This window comes from Chiloscyllium plagiosum, unplaced genomic scaffold (assembly GCF_037043375.1).
Source record: "Chiloscyllium plagiosum isolate Xiang-an unplaced genomic scaffold, Cpla_swu_hap1 HiC_scaffold_3, whole genome shotgun sequence".
In the NCBI taxonomy this organism is placed as follows: Eukaryota; Metazoa; Chordata; class Chondrichthyes; order Orectolobiformes; family Hemiscylliidae; genus Chiloscyllium; species Chiloscyllium plagiosum.
Window position 1 is genome coordinate 79,330,773 of NW_028270141.1, and position 16,959 is coordinate 79,347,731.

General features: G+C 37.8%; 1 protein-coding gene across 12 annotated transcripts in view; it reads left to right on the plus strand.

Moving 5' to 3' along the window:
- fam184ab (family with sequence similarity 184 member Ab) overlaps positions 1–16,959 on the plus strand; it is a 166,439-nt gene that overhangs the window by 125,345 nt on the left and 24,135 nt on the right. For 4 of the 12 annotated variants that reach the window (XR_015753702.1, XR_015753708.1, XR_015753709.1 and 1 more), the window contains 6 exons: positions 5,173–5,290; positions 10,174–10,278; positions 10,457–10,662; positions 11,695–11,766; positions 11,897–12,015; positions 12,219–13,219. Coding sequence is in view for 5 of the 12 variants with exons in the window: in XM_087981036.1 (XP_087837162.1) it covers positions 5,173–5,290; positions 10,174–10,278; positions 10,457–10,662; positions 12,219–12,246 (457 nt within the window). In the remaining 7 variants the exon portion in view is untranslated. Of the gene's footprint in view, positions 1–5,172; positions 5,291–10,173; positions 10,279–10,456; positions 10,663–11,694; positions 11,767–11,896; positions 12,016–12,218; positions 13,220–16,959 lie in introns of those variants that run through there. The other 8 variants (XM_087981036.1, XM_087981045.1, XR_015753705.1 and 5 more) reach the window with 7 other exon arrangements.

Consider the following 16,959-nt stretch of genomic DNA (forward strand, 5'->3'; position numbering starts at 1 on the left):
CGCAACTTGATGAAAACATTGAAGAAGGCATAGGTCATTTAATCATTCAAGCCAATCAGTTTGAGTGTGTTTGATCTGTATCTTCAGTATCCATACTCTTAATATACTTGCTTGACAAAGATCTATTAATCATTTTTTAAAATTTTAATTCGATCTAGCCTGACAACTTTATTCAGAGGAGGGATTTCCATTTTATGAAGAGTTTTCTGATATAGCCGCTGAATAAATCTAATCTAAACAATTAATCTGAAGATTTTGTGCCTGTACTCTACCTCCAAAGAAAATAGCTTTTTTTTTGCAAACACCCTATAAATTATTCTAAATGTATTAATTAAATCAGTACTTAATTTCCTGCATTTATGAAATACAGATAAAGTGCATGCTACTTGCTTTCCTTATTGAATTAACCTTGGTATCACCTTAATGTATCCAAGGTGAACTTTCTCCAAAGCCAATACATTTTTCCCAACGTGCAGCAGCCTAAAACTCTAACTGAGATTTAGCCATAACATTTATCCACCTTTGTATTCCAACTGTTCTGAGATGAAATCTAACATTCCAGAAGCCTTTTATTTGTATGTAGTAACTAGATTTCAGTAACGTTTGCACTTGGACCCCTAGTTTTGCTACTCCTCTACAGTTTCCAATTTCTCACCACTTAAAAAATATTGTGATCTAGCTTACATATAAAGTAGTTGACCTTGTACCTATCCACTTAAAACTCCAGCTGCCACAGTATTATCTAAACTAGTTATTTTGGAAATTTCTGCTCCTATCTACACTAATGACTATGTCACTGAAGTGCTACCAGCAGACTTGAAGATAAGCTTGTTAATCCATCAACCAAGTTATTTAAAGATGTACTGAATATCTGACATGGTAATAGAGATCTCTTGGGATCACCATTATTGATATGCTGACAACTTAAATATCCATTATCCCTAATGTATTGCCCATACCTTGTAACTAATTCTTTAACAAAACCAATGGATTCAATTCCTTGTTCTTTTATTTTTATTAACTGTCTTTGAGATGGAATTTTGTTGAAATTCTGGAAGTTCATGTAAATTAGCTTAATAGATACTTCCTCAACCTACCATGTTTGTTAATTACTCAAACAATTCAGTTAGATTTGTTATTGTGACTTAATCTTCGTAAATCTTTGGTGGCTTTCTGATCAACTTATATTTGTCCAAATTCTCAGGTACTATGTCCCAGATAACAGCTGCTAGTAATTTCTTCATAATTAGTATTAGACTAAGACCTGTTTCCAGGTTGGTGCCTTGTGCAGTACAGAGTAATATTGACTGATTCTAGACCCAGTCTAATCATGGTGTCTGCACTAATCCAGGTTATACAATGATAACTGCTGGAAAAGCTTGTAGTATTACTTGAGCATTGTCTTGGCTATGATAATTATGTTCCCTTGTTTCACCTGCCTACTCTATCATTTTGCATTGTTATATACTGCCCCTCAAAGTGACACTGAAATGACTTCCGATACACTATAGAAGCATACATTTATGTAATAGCCACTTAAGGCATAAGACATCATAGCATCTTTACTGTTAGACCCAAGCATGCAGTAGCACCTAGTGGAAAAGAGACCAAGTTTGACATTAAACCAGGTGTGCAGATAATTTTAATTTAAATTTCTTTCTGACATTGCCAAACTGGTGTCAGATTTAAATGTGCATTTTGTTGCTCTATACTGCTGTATATTTGATTTGGTATAAATTAACAATTGAATTCATTGTAAAACTCCTATTACTATGAGCAAGGAGAATTTTTTAATATATAAATTGTTTTGGCTGATTTTAAATCTAAGTCATATGAGGATCATAGAGGATTACTAGAACATGATGCAACTTAATCTTATTCATACTGTTGTGATTATAGTCTTTAATGGGATTTTTAATCCAGCCCACTTGATTTATGCTGGCAGACTTGGGAAAAATAGCTGGAAGTCTTATCTAACAGTGTTGTGCTTTCTTCATGCTGTATTCCATTTAACATGCTCTTCTGAGCAGTGAGGAAGAACACCCAGTCCAGTCCACAAGATCCTTATCAAATGTGCAGATTTAGCCCTGATGATCTCATCACGATCCAGCTGTTATTTTAGCCAATTGACTGACAAGGCAACCACTGTACTGTCTCCACTTGGAGAACCTATTGGGCAGAAGAGTTGGGGTTCAGATGCCAATGTTTTATTCAGTTTCATTCATTTTCTTTGATGGGGTTAAGTAGGAGACGAATGCTGACCATATGTGGAAGGAACATTTAATCCTTCTTGAGCTTGTTCCTTATAACTGGAGTGCTGGGACAAATTGCTTTTGCCTTGGTGTCATCCTCTTATGCTTGACATTCTAATACCAGTCCACCAGCCAGCTGATGCTTCCAGCTGGTTTTAGACCAGCAACAAAACAGAGCATGCACATGATAATAAGAGACTTAAAATTACCCAGGCCTCTCCCTCCTAAGATCAGAGGGCTGACCTCAACTCCTGCTTATCCAATTTCCACCCCAGATTGAAATAGGTATTTTGTCATTTTTATGCAACCTCATTTGTTTTAATACCATTGTACAAAGTCATGGTTTTGAAAGAGTTAATGTTGGAGACTGGAATAGACTCCAACTAATCAGGTGATTTCACATTGGCTTGGATGGAGTTAAGTTGAATGTCTTTAGCTCTCATGAAGATCTATAATCCACATTTTTCCTCATTGCATTTGTAACAATGTTCAACATCCTAAAAAAAAATGGTACTTAGTTGCTATTATGCAATAAATCACATTTCATTCAGGCAAGAACCTCTTATTAGTGGTTGAACCTCTAACACTGTAAACTAATCAAGTCCTCAGACCCAGTCAAAGGGAAGAGGATTGGTGGCAGCATCGTTACATATAATGCCTGTACCATACACTAAACTATCATCATTAAGGAAGAAGCTGATGAGCGAGAAATGAATCGACAAATTCTGAGGAAGGCTTGAAACATTAACTGATCTTTCATGACAGACCTACTGAGCCTTTCCAGCAATTTCTGTATTTGAGACAAATATGTTGATCAGTTTAGATGAACTCATGTTGGAGGAGGCTTGTGTGGAGCATAAACAAGGATGCATACAAGCAATTGGGCAAAATCAGCCTGTTCCTGTGCAGTATATTGTGTATAATATTGAAATTCTCTATTTTAACTTATTAGTTTGTCACTTACAATATTACTTTGCTAAGCTTAGTAATTACTACATTTGTTAGTTGCAATAAAGTTGGTAAAGGAAGTTGATATTTCAAAGGCAAATATTTTCTGTCTTCTCTCACCAGCATGTTTGACAGTGGCCTTTACATAAACATAAACAATAATAGCCAAACAAATCCTAATCCAGATCACAGCAAAGATTTTCACAATTAGAAGAATAAATCCACAGTATGTTGCCTTTAAATCTTTATAGGCAATATTGATGCTCTCAAGTTTTGGCAACCAACACTTTGAAAGTGCAGCAATTTTATGTGCCATATATTTGATGAAAAATTAAAGTAGCATTTAGACATTCCGTTCTCGTTATCGGACATGTCAGTGCAAACAGAGAAAATAGTCTCTAAAGTGATGGAGCACAATTGACATTGATGTCTGTAATTTTCACGTTTACTGAAATGATCTGTAAATGTTTCAACATATTTTCCAAAAAATTCTCAATCATTAAACAATCATATCAGTGCATTTTAACCACTCAGCTCCAAAGTTCTCAGTCAGCAATGAGGCTGTACAGCAACTTGTAAGTCCCCATGTAGGCCAAACAAAGTGGGTCATTTAAAATATGGTGTAGCTGTGCTCTGAAATGAATCATCTACGCAAACAAAAAGAAAAATGTCCATTGTTTGCTTGCTTCCCAACTAACCTTTGAATGGCTGTTTGGTTTTGCACCGGATTTGTTTGAATGAAGATTTTAGTCATTCATTGTAGCAAATCCTTTTCACCTTATCATTGTAATTTTACACTCTTCCCCTTATGCAGCAAACCTTTAGTAACCTAACTTGGGAAAATAGTCAATAATTATGAGAACAACTATTAAAAGTTTTATAACATTCACTAATTTCCCAAATACACTTTATTTAAGGCGGAGAGACTCTTGATCAGTAGGAGAATCAAGGATTACAGGAAAATTGCAAGGAAATGGATGTATAGATTGTTGGATCAGCCATGATCTGGTTGAGGGACTGAACTCCCTACTCTATTTCTTATGGTCTTATCTCCTTTTGCAATACTTGAAATGTTATGATTCATGTAGGTTTTTTCTATTTCAAAAAGCCTTAGCTTTGAATTCAGTTCTTTTTATGTTGAGCCTCACATGCGATTTGACAGCTCAGTAAATTGTTGTACCTTGGCATTAATCCTTGCAGTAGTCTGAGCCTGTGATAATAATGTAGTTCCTGCATTCCAGGCTCATCAGAAGAAAATGGAAAGATGAAGGGAAAAATGGGGTAGAAATAAGAAAAGAGAGGAAATGGGAAAGGAAAATTATTTAGTAAAAGGCAGAATTGTCAGGCTTTTTGGTGTTATAGAATGGATTTTCTTTGCCCCCCCCCACCCCATGTATAGTTATCCTCAGTTTAGATTTACTGTATATCTGTAGTTGAAGCAAAATTGTACTTTACAAAGCTCCAGAAGTAGTGGATAGGAAAGCCCTATTCTCTTTGAGAAACCTGTAATGAGGGAACATAGGATTAGTATAAGAGGTTGGCGATTTAGAGGGGACTTAAATGAATTTTGTTTCCAATGGCACCTGATGCATCATTGTTTTGAAAGGTTGGAGGAAGCCAGCCTTTAACATTTAAATATTATCTGTATTTTGGATAGGCACATGAAGGTCCATAAGTTGCAACACACCAAAAATCAGAGTGGATTTTGGGCTGGATGGCTCCTTTTCGGCCAGCACAGACACAATTAGCTGAGTGATTTCCCACTATGCTGCATGAGTGAATGAGAAGTTTCATGTCCAATATGTGTCTGTTTTCTACGGTTTTGTAAATCGCCTTGTGTTGATCTTCTTTCTTACTAATGTACTGATTTTCCTGCACATGTAAAATGAAAAGTGTGGATTCATCACGATCTGAACTACCTTAACCTTCATGCAAAATGCAGAAGGCCTATAATATTGTTGTGTTGTTCCAGATTAGAAGAGGCTGAAGAAAAGTACAGTAACAGAGAATCAAGAACAGAGGATTTACAGCTAATCACTGAATTAAAGGAAATGATCACCGAAAGAGATCAGCTTGCGAAAAAATTGATGGTGAGTAATTAATAGCTTTGAATGTATTGTCTGACTTCTGGCCAAGAAGAAAAAGTGGTTGTTAATTACCTCATTGTACAGTACTTTTACAGACTACATTCTGACCTTCTGGGCCAAAATCATGATGATATTATATATTTATGTTTTAAACTTTTAAAGTTTAAATTTCAATTAATCAATCGGTGACTTTTAAATTGAGTTTATGACCAGTTACACATTAGGCAAACTAAGCTCTGATGGTTGCCAGGAAAATGAGGATCTCAGCCATGATAAAGTGCCATAAGACAACAGAAGCTGTATTCCTTCCCCCAAACCAGTCAGCTGTCATTTTCACAAGAATGGGATTGGAGGCAGTCTGTAGTTCGTGTATGTGCAGTTTCCAGAGTCAGCTGACCATTTAAGTGACCTTCACTTTAAGATGCCTCCATTGAAATGGGATTTTGGAGAACTGGAGTGTGGAGATGTAGACCATTTTAAGCAGGTCAATTCTCTGTGCATTTCTTTTGGAAAACTAGGGTAACCCTGTTAAAATGGTCCTAGGACATGTTAGAGTAAGAGGTCAGTTGCCCTTTGGAAATATTAACGATGGAGAAGATTGTGTGTAAATGGTGCATAAACCCTTGGAATTGTCCAACTTGTCAAGACCTGTCAACAAGAGTTGATCAGTTTCTAGAAGTCGAAAAATGTTTACTAATGAATGACGACGCTTCCTCAATAAATTGTAGTCTGCAATATGGAAATTTAAATAATCAAACTATATTTTCTCTCCTACATTCTTGTGGACTTTTCAAAATTCATTCATGGGATATGAGCATTGTTGGCTAGGCTAGCATTTATTGCCCAAGCTTCATTGCTTATTGGAACATAAGAACCTGAGAGGCAGGAATCAGCCCCTCTAGCCTGCTCCACCATTCAATAAGATCATGACTAATTTATTGCCAGCTTTCTGCCAGCTCATCATGGACCTCAACTCCCTAATATTTCAAATGTCTTTCTACCTTCTCTTTGAATACTTTCCATGATTTCCACAGTTCTCTGGGGCAGAGAATTCCAAGCATTCACTACCCTCTCAGAAGAAATTCCTTCACAACTTAGTTTCAAATATCCGTATTCTGTATCTATGTCTGGAGTTTAAGATTCCTCCACTGAAAGGAACATCTTTTCAACATTACTCTGTCCAGGCCTCTCAGAATCGTTTGTTTCAATATTATCACGCATCAGTTTTCGAAACTCTAATTAATAAATGCCTAACCTGTGTAACTGTTTTTGATTGGCTGGCAGCTCTATCTGATTGAACTTCTTTCAAACTAGGACCAGAAGTTTCACCCTGAGCCAGTTAATGCGTCACAGAAATAGCCAGTATTGCCAGGCAAAGAAGTTAATTGCCAGCCTATAATTCAAAACCTTCAGGCCCAATAAAACTGAAATCATTTGGATTAAGGGGAATATCTAAAATCATGGTTATATTTGTTGGAGACCAGTCCTCTCAGCCCCAAGGTATTTATAAAGCTTATTTTCTGGAGGAAGTGGAGATGTTTGCTAATTATTGCACAGTGATGAACTTCATTCAGAATTCCTCAAACAATGAACTATTCCTGGTATGCAAGTAACAAAACTTGCATAATTTTCAGACTTGGGCCGATAAGGTCCAAGCAAGTATCAGGCAATGATCCTCTCCAATAAAAGACAACCTAATCACCTTTCCTTGACATTCAAATCTCTAACCATGAGATTCAAATCGTAGGCATCACCAGAATCTGAGCTTAATCAATCACATAAATGCTGTGTCTCCAAGGATTAGGTCAGGGATTGATAGTTCCACGTTGAGTGACTTACTCCCAACTTCTGAAACACTTTCCACCTACAAGATAAAAGTCAGTATTATGCTCCAATCTCTCTCATCTGGTTGATTCAACTGCATTGGTACTTAAATATTTCTACACCATCTAGGGCTACTATTAGGAGAATACTTGATCTACAACTCATTCGCAAATTTAAACATCCATTCCCTACTTAACCTACTTCAGTTCATGTTGCTATTCATTAAACCAAACTTTTAATTCTTCTCTGGCCACAGCGGGGAGGTGCCAAAGGACTGGAAGACAAAGTTTGTGAAAAGATTTGTAGCTCGGGTACTCGTTGTGGTTCTGTTCGCCGAGCTGGGAATTTGTGTTGCCGACGTTTCGTCCCCTATCTAGGTGACATCCTCAGTGCTTGGGAGCCTCCTGTGAAGCACTTCTGTGATCTTTCCTCCGGCATTTGTGGGCGACACGGTGGCACAGTGGTTAGCACTGCTGACTCACAGCGCCAGAGACCCGGGTTCAATTCCCGCCTCAGGCGACTGACTGTGTGGAGTTTGCACGTTCTCCCCGTGTCTGCGTGGGTTTCCTCCGGGTGCTCCGGTTTCCTCCCACAGTCCAAAGATGTGCAGGGTCAGGTGAATTGGCCATGCTAAATTGCCCGTAGTGTTAGGTAAGGGGTAAATGTAAGGGTATGGGTGGGTTTCGCTTCAGCGGGTGGGTATGGTCTTGTTGGGCCGAAGGGCCTGTTTCCACACTCTAATGTAATCTAATCTAATCTAAATTTGTAGTGGTTTGAATCTGCCGCTTCCGGTTGTCAGTTCTAGCTGTCCGTTGCAGTGGCCGGTATATTGGGTCCAGGTCGATGTGCTTATTGATTGAATCTGTGGATGAGTGCCATATCTCTAGGAATTCCCTGGCTGTTCTCTGTTTGGCTTGTCTTATAATAGTAGTGTTGTCCCAGTCGAATTCATGTTGCTTGTCATCTGCGTGTGTGGCTACTAAGGATAGCTGGTCGTGTCGTTTCATGGCTAGTTGGTGTTTCTGGATGCGGATTGTTAGCTGTCTTCCTGTTTGTCCTATGTAGTGTTTTGTGCAGTCCTTGCATGGGATTTTGTACACTACATTGGTTTTGCTCATGCTGGGTATCGGGTCCTTCGTTCTGGTGAGTTGTTGTCTGAGAGTGGCTGTTGGTTTGTGTGCTGTTATGAGTCCTAGTGGTCGCAGTAGTCTGGCTGTCAGTTCGGTAATGCTCTTGATGTATGGTAGTGCGGCTAGTCCTTTGGGTTGTGGCATGTCCTCGTTCCGTTGTCTTTCCCTTAGGCATCTGTTAATAAAATTGCGCAGGTATCTATTTTTGGCGAATACATTGTATAGGTGTTCTTCTTCCTCTTTTTGCAGTTCTGGTGTACTGCAGTGTGTTGTGGCCCTTTTGAATAGTGTCTTGATGCAACTTCTTTTGTGTGTGTTGGGGTGGTTGCTTTTGTAGTTCAGGACTTGGTCTGTGTGAGTGGCTTTCCTGTATACCTTTGTGGTGAATTCTCCATTAGAACACTTAACGTCTGCAACACAAATTCCCAGCTCGGTGAACAGAACCACAACGACTGGAAGACAACTCATGGTTTCACTTTTCAAGAAAGGTGGTTGAGATAGACCAGGGAACTACGTACCAGTGTGTCTCACATCAGTGGTAGGAAAATTTGTGGACAAACTTCTAAAGGAGGATGTTAATCTCCATTTAGACAGGCATGGTTTGATCAGGGGGTGTCAGCGTGGCTTTGTGAGAGGGACATCATATCGAACAAATCTGATTGGTTACCTCCTCAAAAAAATTCAATCATGTAAGTGAGAGTAGTGCACTTGATGTAGTGTATATGGATTTCAGTGAAACCTGGGTGACAGATAAAAAAAGACACATGGTAACTTGGCCAGTTGGAACCAAAATGTGCTTAGTGGCAAGAGACAGAGAGTGGTAGTAAAAGATTGTTTATGTGCTTGATCAATTCTGGGTCCCTTATTGTTTATGATATTTATAAATAATGCAGGTAACACAAAGACTGACCTGACCAGCTGGTTGACAGTAAGGAAGAAGATCTTGAGTGACAGAAGGATATAGATGGATTGGTCAGTTAGGTAGATGGAATTTATCTTTGATAAGTTTGAGGTGATGCACTTTGGAAGAAGTAACAAGGCAAGGGAGTACTCAATGGGTGAAAGCTCAGATGGATATTGGTCGAAGGGCATGATAAGGAATCAATTGACGCCAGATTATAAGATTGGGCAAATTATGTTGGAGTTGTACCCGGACTTTTGTTAGGCCACAACAGGAGTATCGTGTGTAGTTCTGGTCACTGCAAAGATATGACTAAGAGGAGTGTAGAGGAGATTCATCAGGATATTGCTTTGGAATGAGCATCTTAGCGACAAAGCAAGGCTGGGTAATCTTGAGTTGTTTTCTTTGGAGTGGAAAAGTTAGGGAAACTTGATAGAGGTTATCAAGTTATGAGGGGCGTGAACAGGTTTGTTAGAAAGCAGCTGTTCCTCTTAGTTGAAGAGTCAATAACAAGGGAACATAATTTTTAAGGGAAAACCAAGAAGTTTAGAGGGGATTTGAGGAAAAACATTTTCAGCCAGAATGGTAAGGATCTGGAGTGCACTACCTGAGAGGGTAGTTGAGATAGGTAACCTCACAACCTGTAAAAAGTTCTCAAAGTGTCATAATACTCAAAGCTTATGTGCCTAGTGCTGAAAAGTGGGACTCATGTAAATTTAGTGTATTTTTGACCATGCAGACTCAATGGGCCAAAGGGCCTCTTCTGTCCAATTTGATTCTAAACTCTAGAATGCTTTTCTTTTGTCTGCTCCTATAAGACCAACTTATGGTTAATGACCATATCAATGACCTACTTCATTGGCCAAGTTTTTGTCCTACTATCTTTTTCTGAGCCTTGGTATTAATTTTTCTCTAACTAAGGTCTTATGAACTATTTAGAATGTTGTGTTGTGTTCAATGATATCAATGCAAATTGTGAACAGGCATAGATATAGATGCATATTTTAAATTTTGATATTTGCTTTTAACAGGATGACAAAAAATTTTACCAGCTGGAACTGGTGAACAGAGAAACAAATTTCAACAAGGTTTTTAATGCTAGTCCTAACGTAGGAGTTATCAATCCTCTAGCTAAGGTTTGTCTCCAAGGAGTATTTATTTTGTAATCAGCTCAGTATTCTGTTGTTACCCATAGCTTGTGTTTATTGCATTCAATTCAAATTTTATAATCAAATATTTACATTGTAAATGTAATAAACTTAACTGAATTTTTTTAAAAATAATTTTTTATGAATTTTTCCTGTTTCTATGCAGCAGAAGAAAAAGAATGAAAGAATTGCTAATCGGTTTGTCAGTGCCCCAAATCTTAGTGCTTTGGAATCTGCTGGAGGAGGAAATGGGCAGCATCAGCATAATCGTCTAGAACCAATTCCAAATTCTCCAGTTCATGATATTGGGTTCAATAGCAACAAACCTCTCCCCCAGACAGTACCTCCAAAAGAGGCAAAAAGATTTCTGAGGTGAGCACCAACTCCAGTTTACAACATGAGATATTGAGTAGTCTAGGCTTACATATCTTACAATTTAAGATAATGAAAGGTGGTCCAGTTCAAACATATTGAATTCTTAAGGTGCTTTACAGGTTTGAAATTTAACCTGGTTGTCTATAAGTAGAGATCACGGTCCCAGATTAAGGGTCATCCATTTAGAGTGGAGACAAGAAGTAATGCCTTCTCTCAAAGGATGTGCTGAATCTTTGGAATTCTCAGCTCCAGAGAGAATTATATTAATTGTTCACATCTTCGTGGTAGACACAGTTGGATTTTAGGATACCAAGAAATATAGGAAAGTGTAGGCAAGAAGGTGGAATTGACATAGGCAATCTGCCATGATCTAATTGAACAGTAGAGTAATCTTGAAGAGCCAAATGATTCCCCCCTTCTATTTCTGATGGGGATAGAGGTGACTCTGCAAACTGTACATGTACAATTCATTATTCAGTTATACAGCTAAGATTAGAAAAATCTTTAAAATGGATGACTTTTTGATTTCAAGCTCAAAGTGTACTTTTCTCCTCATTCTGCAATTTATGCATGAATTTAACATTAACTTAATGACTGGCTTCTAATGCATATGCAGGTGTCATTAATACTGTCATTTTAATAACCTGATAGTGAGTACTGTTAAGTTTGAATTGATATGTCTTCAGCTATTATTTTGAAGTTTTGATTGAAACGCTCATTTTTATTCCCTCTTGTGGCATGTGTACTTTGCCTTTGTACAAGTGTTAGAGCGCACTAACCTGAAGGTGACTGCAACATTAGCAATAGACAGATTTTTTGCTCTTGTATTTGCTAGCAGTTGTGCAATACCAGCTCAGTTTCCACGATCTATGATAATTTGGGACTTAGCCATTCTGGTCCAGTGGATGCACTTTACATCCTTCACAGAATCACTGTCTTTTGTTTTGATTCACATTTACTCTGAAGAACCAAGATCAATTCAAAAAGTTATGTGACTGTTAAAGATTAATTTGAAACATTTTAATCAAGCTGGCATTCGTATTTCAACCAAGCACAAAGCGTGAAGAGAAATAACATCGGTGTATTGAGCTGCAATATAAGGTAGATCTTTGGGTGCATTCTTGGCTCAAATATTTCAAATCAGCATTTTCTCAGCCTGAATTTCAGTTTGCATATTATTGTCACAACATGGAATGTGAAATATATTGTCTTCTTCAATATCATCATCCAGGCTAAATGTGCACCAAGTAATTGTGAAATGGATTTTCATGCATCATAACTGATGGCGTTGTAGTTTAATTTACTGGTTCGATGAATCTAGCAAAATATCTAATACAAATCAGCAGAATTGTGAGTATATCCAAGCTTGGTTACAGCCATTTTAGAAAGAAAATGCCCAGTGCCTGTGCTATCTCTGTATTGGTGCCACTTTACGCATAGTTTCTATTTAGTGTTAAATGAAATTTGTGCTGTGTGTTACTTGTGACCTGATTGATTCATAGATTCACAATTATGCTTTGAGAAAGAGCCTGTTATTGTTTGTGTTTTTCCAGCAGGAAGGATGGCTACTTGGAGGTGTGAAGCATACTGTCGCAGAGATTAACATAGATATACGCTAATGGGTCTCCTGTCAGAGAATGGTTCATGTATATGTTGCCAGAAAATGGGATTTTTCTTAGAGGTTCCCAATTGACCTTCTACAAATACAGGCTGTGCATTACTTCCTGATAACTAGTGGACGAGATGATCCATAAGGGATCTCTTTCCTATCAGCTGTAGAAAATGCAACAGGTTTGACCAGATAACTTTTGTCAAAGTACGCTATAATTAAAACAAAGACAGTAGAGAATTTAAACAGTAGGGTACTTCATTAGGAATAATATTTTTGAAAAATTTAAAATGAATGAACGTTGCTAAACATTTTTAAATGCATGTAGAGATTTTATTTTCAAAACTGGAATTGTAAGATGTACATAGACAAAATTTTATTTCTTGTTTCAGATCATTCTTCATATTAATTATTAATGATGATGTTTAGCCCACTGGCTTCCATGTCAGTACTCTATGCCATTAAAGTTACAGTTTATTCATCTAAGATTTTTGTCCCTCTCAACCCAATTCTATTCATTTAAAATCAAGGGATAATACTCTGGCAAAATTGGACATGATCATCAGAAACTAGAGAAACTACATTGTAAATAATTACTAAAAGCAAACATAATCCATACAAATTATTTATAATACCACAGGAGCTGCAAATCATTTTATAAAGTTTACAGAAGTTTATGTATTTTGATAGATGTAAAAGCAGAAAAGGAATCTTGCAGCTTTATCTGAAAGCATTCACATATCTGCATGAGAGATTTCACATTGTTTATTTGCTGTTTTATATTTATTCTTTACTGTGGTTTGTGGAATTCATTGCTTTAGTTGATTTGTTACTGTTTGGGTTTTAACAGCTTAATCATTTGTATCTTGCTTTGTTAGGTAGCTATGACTTGATGTAAGACATGCATTTTTAATTTTTTTATTTTAATAAATACATTTTACAGAACAGCTGTTGTTTTGTTTCTGTGCTTATATTTGCACTGTTAATCACAGCATGTTAGTGCCACTAATTAAACATTATTTACATCCCTTCATGCTATGAAATGGTGTTAAACATACCCACATGTTATCTTTTATTTTGCATTCTCATGTTGTGTTTTGTGTAAGACTTAAATTGTGATTTAGTTCAATGAAATATATTTTGGTGCTGTGTTTTGTGATTTGAAATTTGCAAGACTTCTTTTCCATTCGTAATAAGAAATTATCTTGTAGAACCAGGCCATGTGGATAAATCTGTGTCCTGTTACACGTGAACAGTAGCTGTAATCCAGAGACCTGTCTTTCTCACATTGCTTTATTTCTCTTGCCTTCAATTTAACCTGTTGGCCAGGATCTTTCCAGAAGAAAAAGTTGTTCGTGAGGCAGTATGAATGTACAAATTCTCCAGCAAATCCAGAGGATTAAGAAATATGCCACTAATTATAGATCTCCAGAACTTCTATGAGTTATGCTGCTTCATCATTTGTTCAGCACAAATTGCAACTTATCTTTAACTTCCTTATTATTTTTGAAATCTTGCTGAATGAATTGACCCATAAATCTGCCAAAGAAAAGGTAGGATCAAACTTAATGGCACTTTTTTTTCAGGAGTTGCAATAATTATAAATGCAAAACCAATCAGTGTCTTCTAGCCTAAAAAAGGGAGGAATTTGAACTAAAACCGATATCTCTGGAGAAATTCAGGTCTGGCAGTGTCTTTGGAGAGAAAGCAGAGTTAATGTTTTGACTCCAGTGACCCTTCTTCAGAACTGATAGTAGTTAGGAAAAGGTGGTGTGTATACTGAGGACAGGTGGTAGGTAAGGGAGTGAGCGGATAGATGGAGGTGGAGTCTAGAGAGAGAGAGAAAGGCATAGAAAGGGATGAGTAAAGGTAAGCCAGGGAAAAATAAAAACTGACCATAAGTAGTTGGAAATGGATTGGCTATGCTGAAAGCAGCCTATCTCGTGATAGGGCCGCCTGAGATGTGAGGGTGAATAAAGGACATAGAAGGTGGTGTTCAGACTCTGAAATTATTGAACTGAATATTGAGTCCAGAAGGTTGCAGAGTCCGCAAGTGGAAAATGAGGTGGCATTCTTTGAGCTTGTGCTGAGCCTTTTTGGAGCATTGCAGCAAGCCTGACATGACAGTGTTGGCCAGGGAGCACAATGGAAGTGGTAGACAACTGGAAGATAAAGGTCATTTTTGCGGAGAACTTAGGTTTTCAGCAAAGCAACCACCAGTTACCCATCCCTTTTTGTCTCTGTGTTTCAACTCGCCAATGTATTGAAACTTGTCTTTAAGCAATGCATTCAAACTGTTCACTCTCAATGCATGTATTCAGTTGGTGAAGATTTGTTTTAAAATGTGAAAGTGTGGATTTTATTTTCTTTTGCTTTCTATTTCTTTGTATTTTCTTTTCAAATTAAGGTACCCTTTCTTTATTTCTCTTTTTGCAACTGATTTGAAATTGAGTTAATCCATTGTATTTCACCTATCTTCATTGTTCTTTGGTTTATTTCCCATGGCTTCAATCTTGTTCATTGAGGATTTACACTGTTGATTGCACCATTCAGCAAGGTCTCAGGTGCCCCTTGCTCTATCACACAGTTATAACCACTCAATTCCAGTAAGTTACTTTTTTTAACATTTGAAGAGTTCTGTGAAATCTCTCATTCCAGCAAGACCTGGCCCAATATTAAATGTTGACGTGTTTTCTGCCAGAATTGCTAATTCTGCACTCCAAAGCATTCAAACCCTCTTGTATATTTTTTCCTTTACTTGCTACTGTTAATTTATTTTATTTATTCTTACCTGTGAGAAGTCATCCTAGGGTTAATGGAAATATTGTGGTAAAAAAGATTAATCTTAGACAGTATTGCAAAATATGTAGAGTCACATTGAATGGCAGTTATATGCCCACCCAATATTCTGATCCACTGAAGTAGTAACCTTCTTCCCTTTGAGTCAGAATGTTGGGTGTTGATATGTAATGTCGAACTTTGAGCACATAAATTAGGCTACAACCTCAGTGTAGAGTACAAAGAACCAGTATTGTCTTTCAAGTGAGATGTTAAATTGATGGTTAGGCCACTGTTGGAATATTGTGTGCAATTCTGGGCTCCTTCCTCGGAAAGATTTAGTGAAAGGGTTTAGAAAAGATTTACAAGGATTTTGCCAGAATTGGAGGATTTGAGCTGTAGGGAGAAGTTGAATAGGCTAGGGCTGTTTTCCCTGGAGCGTCGGAGGCTGAGCGGTGACCTTATAGAGGTTCATAAAATCATGAGGGGCATGGATAGGATAAATAGACAAAGTCCTTTCCCTGGGGTGGGGGATTCAGAACTAGAGGGCCTAGGTTTAGGGTGAGAGGGGAAGGATATAAAAGAGACGACCTAACGGGCAAGTCTTTCATGCAGAAGGTGGTACGTGTATAGAATGAGCTGCCAGAGGAAGTGGTGGAGGCTAGTACAATTGCAATATTTAAAAGGCATATGGATGGGTATATGAATAGAAAGGATGTATGTTTTCTCGCTGAGCTGGAAGGTTCATTTCCAGATGTTTCATCACCCTACTAGGTAACATCTTCAGTGGGCCTCCGGGCGAAGCAGTGCTGATGATTCCTGCTTTCTTTTTATATGTTTGGATTTCTTTGGGTTGATGATGTCAGTTTCTGTGGTGGTGTCGTTTCCTGTTGTCGACTGGGACAACACATCCATCCTAGTACAAGCGAAACAGAGACACGCATGAGAATTCCGAGAAGCAGGCATTCCAACGCGAATTCTACCAACAAACACATCGAGTTAGACCCCATCTACCACCTCCTGAGAAAAAGAACCAGAAATGACACCACAGGAAGTGACATCACCAACCCAAAGAAACCAAGACATATAAATAGAAAGCAGGAATCATCAGCAGTGCTTCGCCCGGAGGCCCACTGAAGATGTTGCCTAATAGGGTGACGGAACGTCTGGAAATGAACCTTCCAGCTCAATGAGCAAACCTATATCCAGAACCTCAACCTGAGCTACAAATCTTCTCAAAACTTGCTATGAATAAGAAGGGTTTGGAGGGATATGGACCAGCTGCTGGCAGATGGGACTAGATTGGGTTTGGTTATCTGGACGGCATGGACGAGTTGGATCAAAGGGTCTGTTTCCGTGCTGTACATCTCTATGACTCTATTTGCGATTTCGAAATGAACAAAAGTAGTGAAGGTGACGTAGTACTCTGACCAGAATTTAGCTCTCAGTTAGCATCACTAAAGCAACTTATTTGGTTTAAGGTTTATCTCCGTACTCATAGGATTATGCTGTGCAATTTGGCAGCTAATTTTTCGACATAACAATAATGACTAACTTTGCTAGATTATTTATTGAAGGCGACAAAGCACTTTGGAATCTCATAATGTTGTGAAATGCAATTATTTTTAATGTAAGTATTCGTCTCTTATTCCCACATTCACATCTTTTCCTTAATTGGAGCATTTCAGGATGATCATTCTATGTTTGGTGTTCAGTGCAGTTTTGATAAGTGAAAGACGTGAATTTATAACTCACTTAATATGTAAAACTACAAATTCTGACTTGGTTCTCTTGATAGACACGATTAACCCTCTTTATTTAGAAACCAGAATGTCCTGTTGATCAATAATTTTATCATGGAGAACATGTGACTTGTTCAGGAAAACTTAAGCCATGAAAAGTCGGAA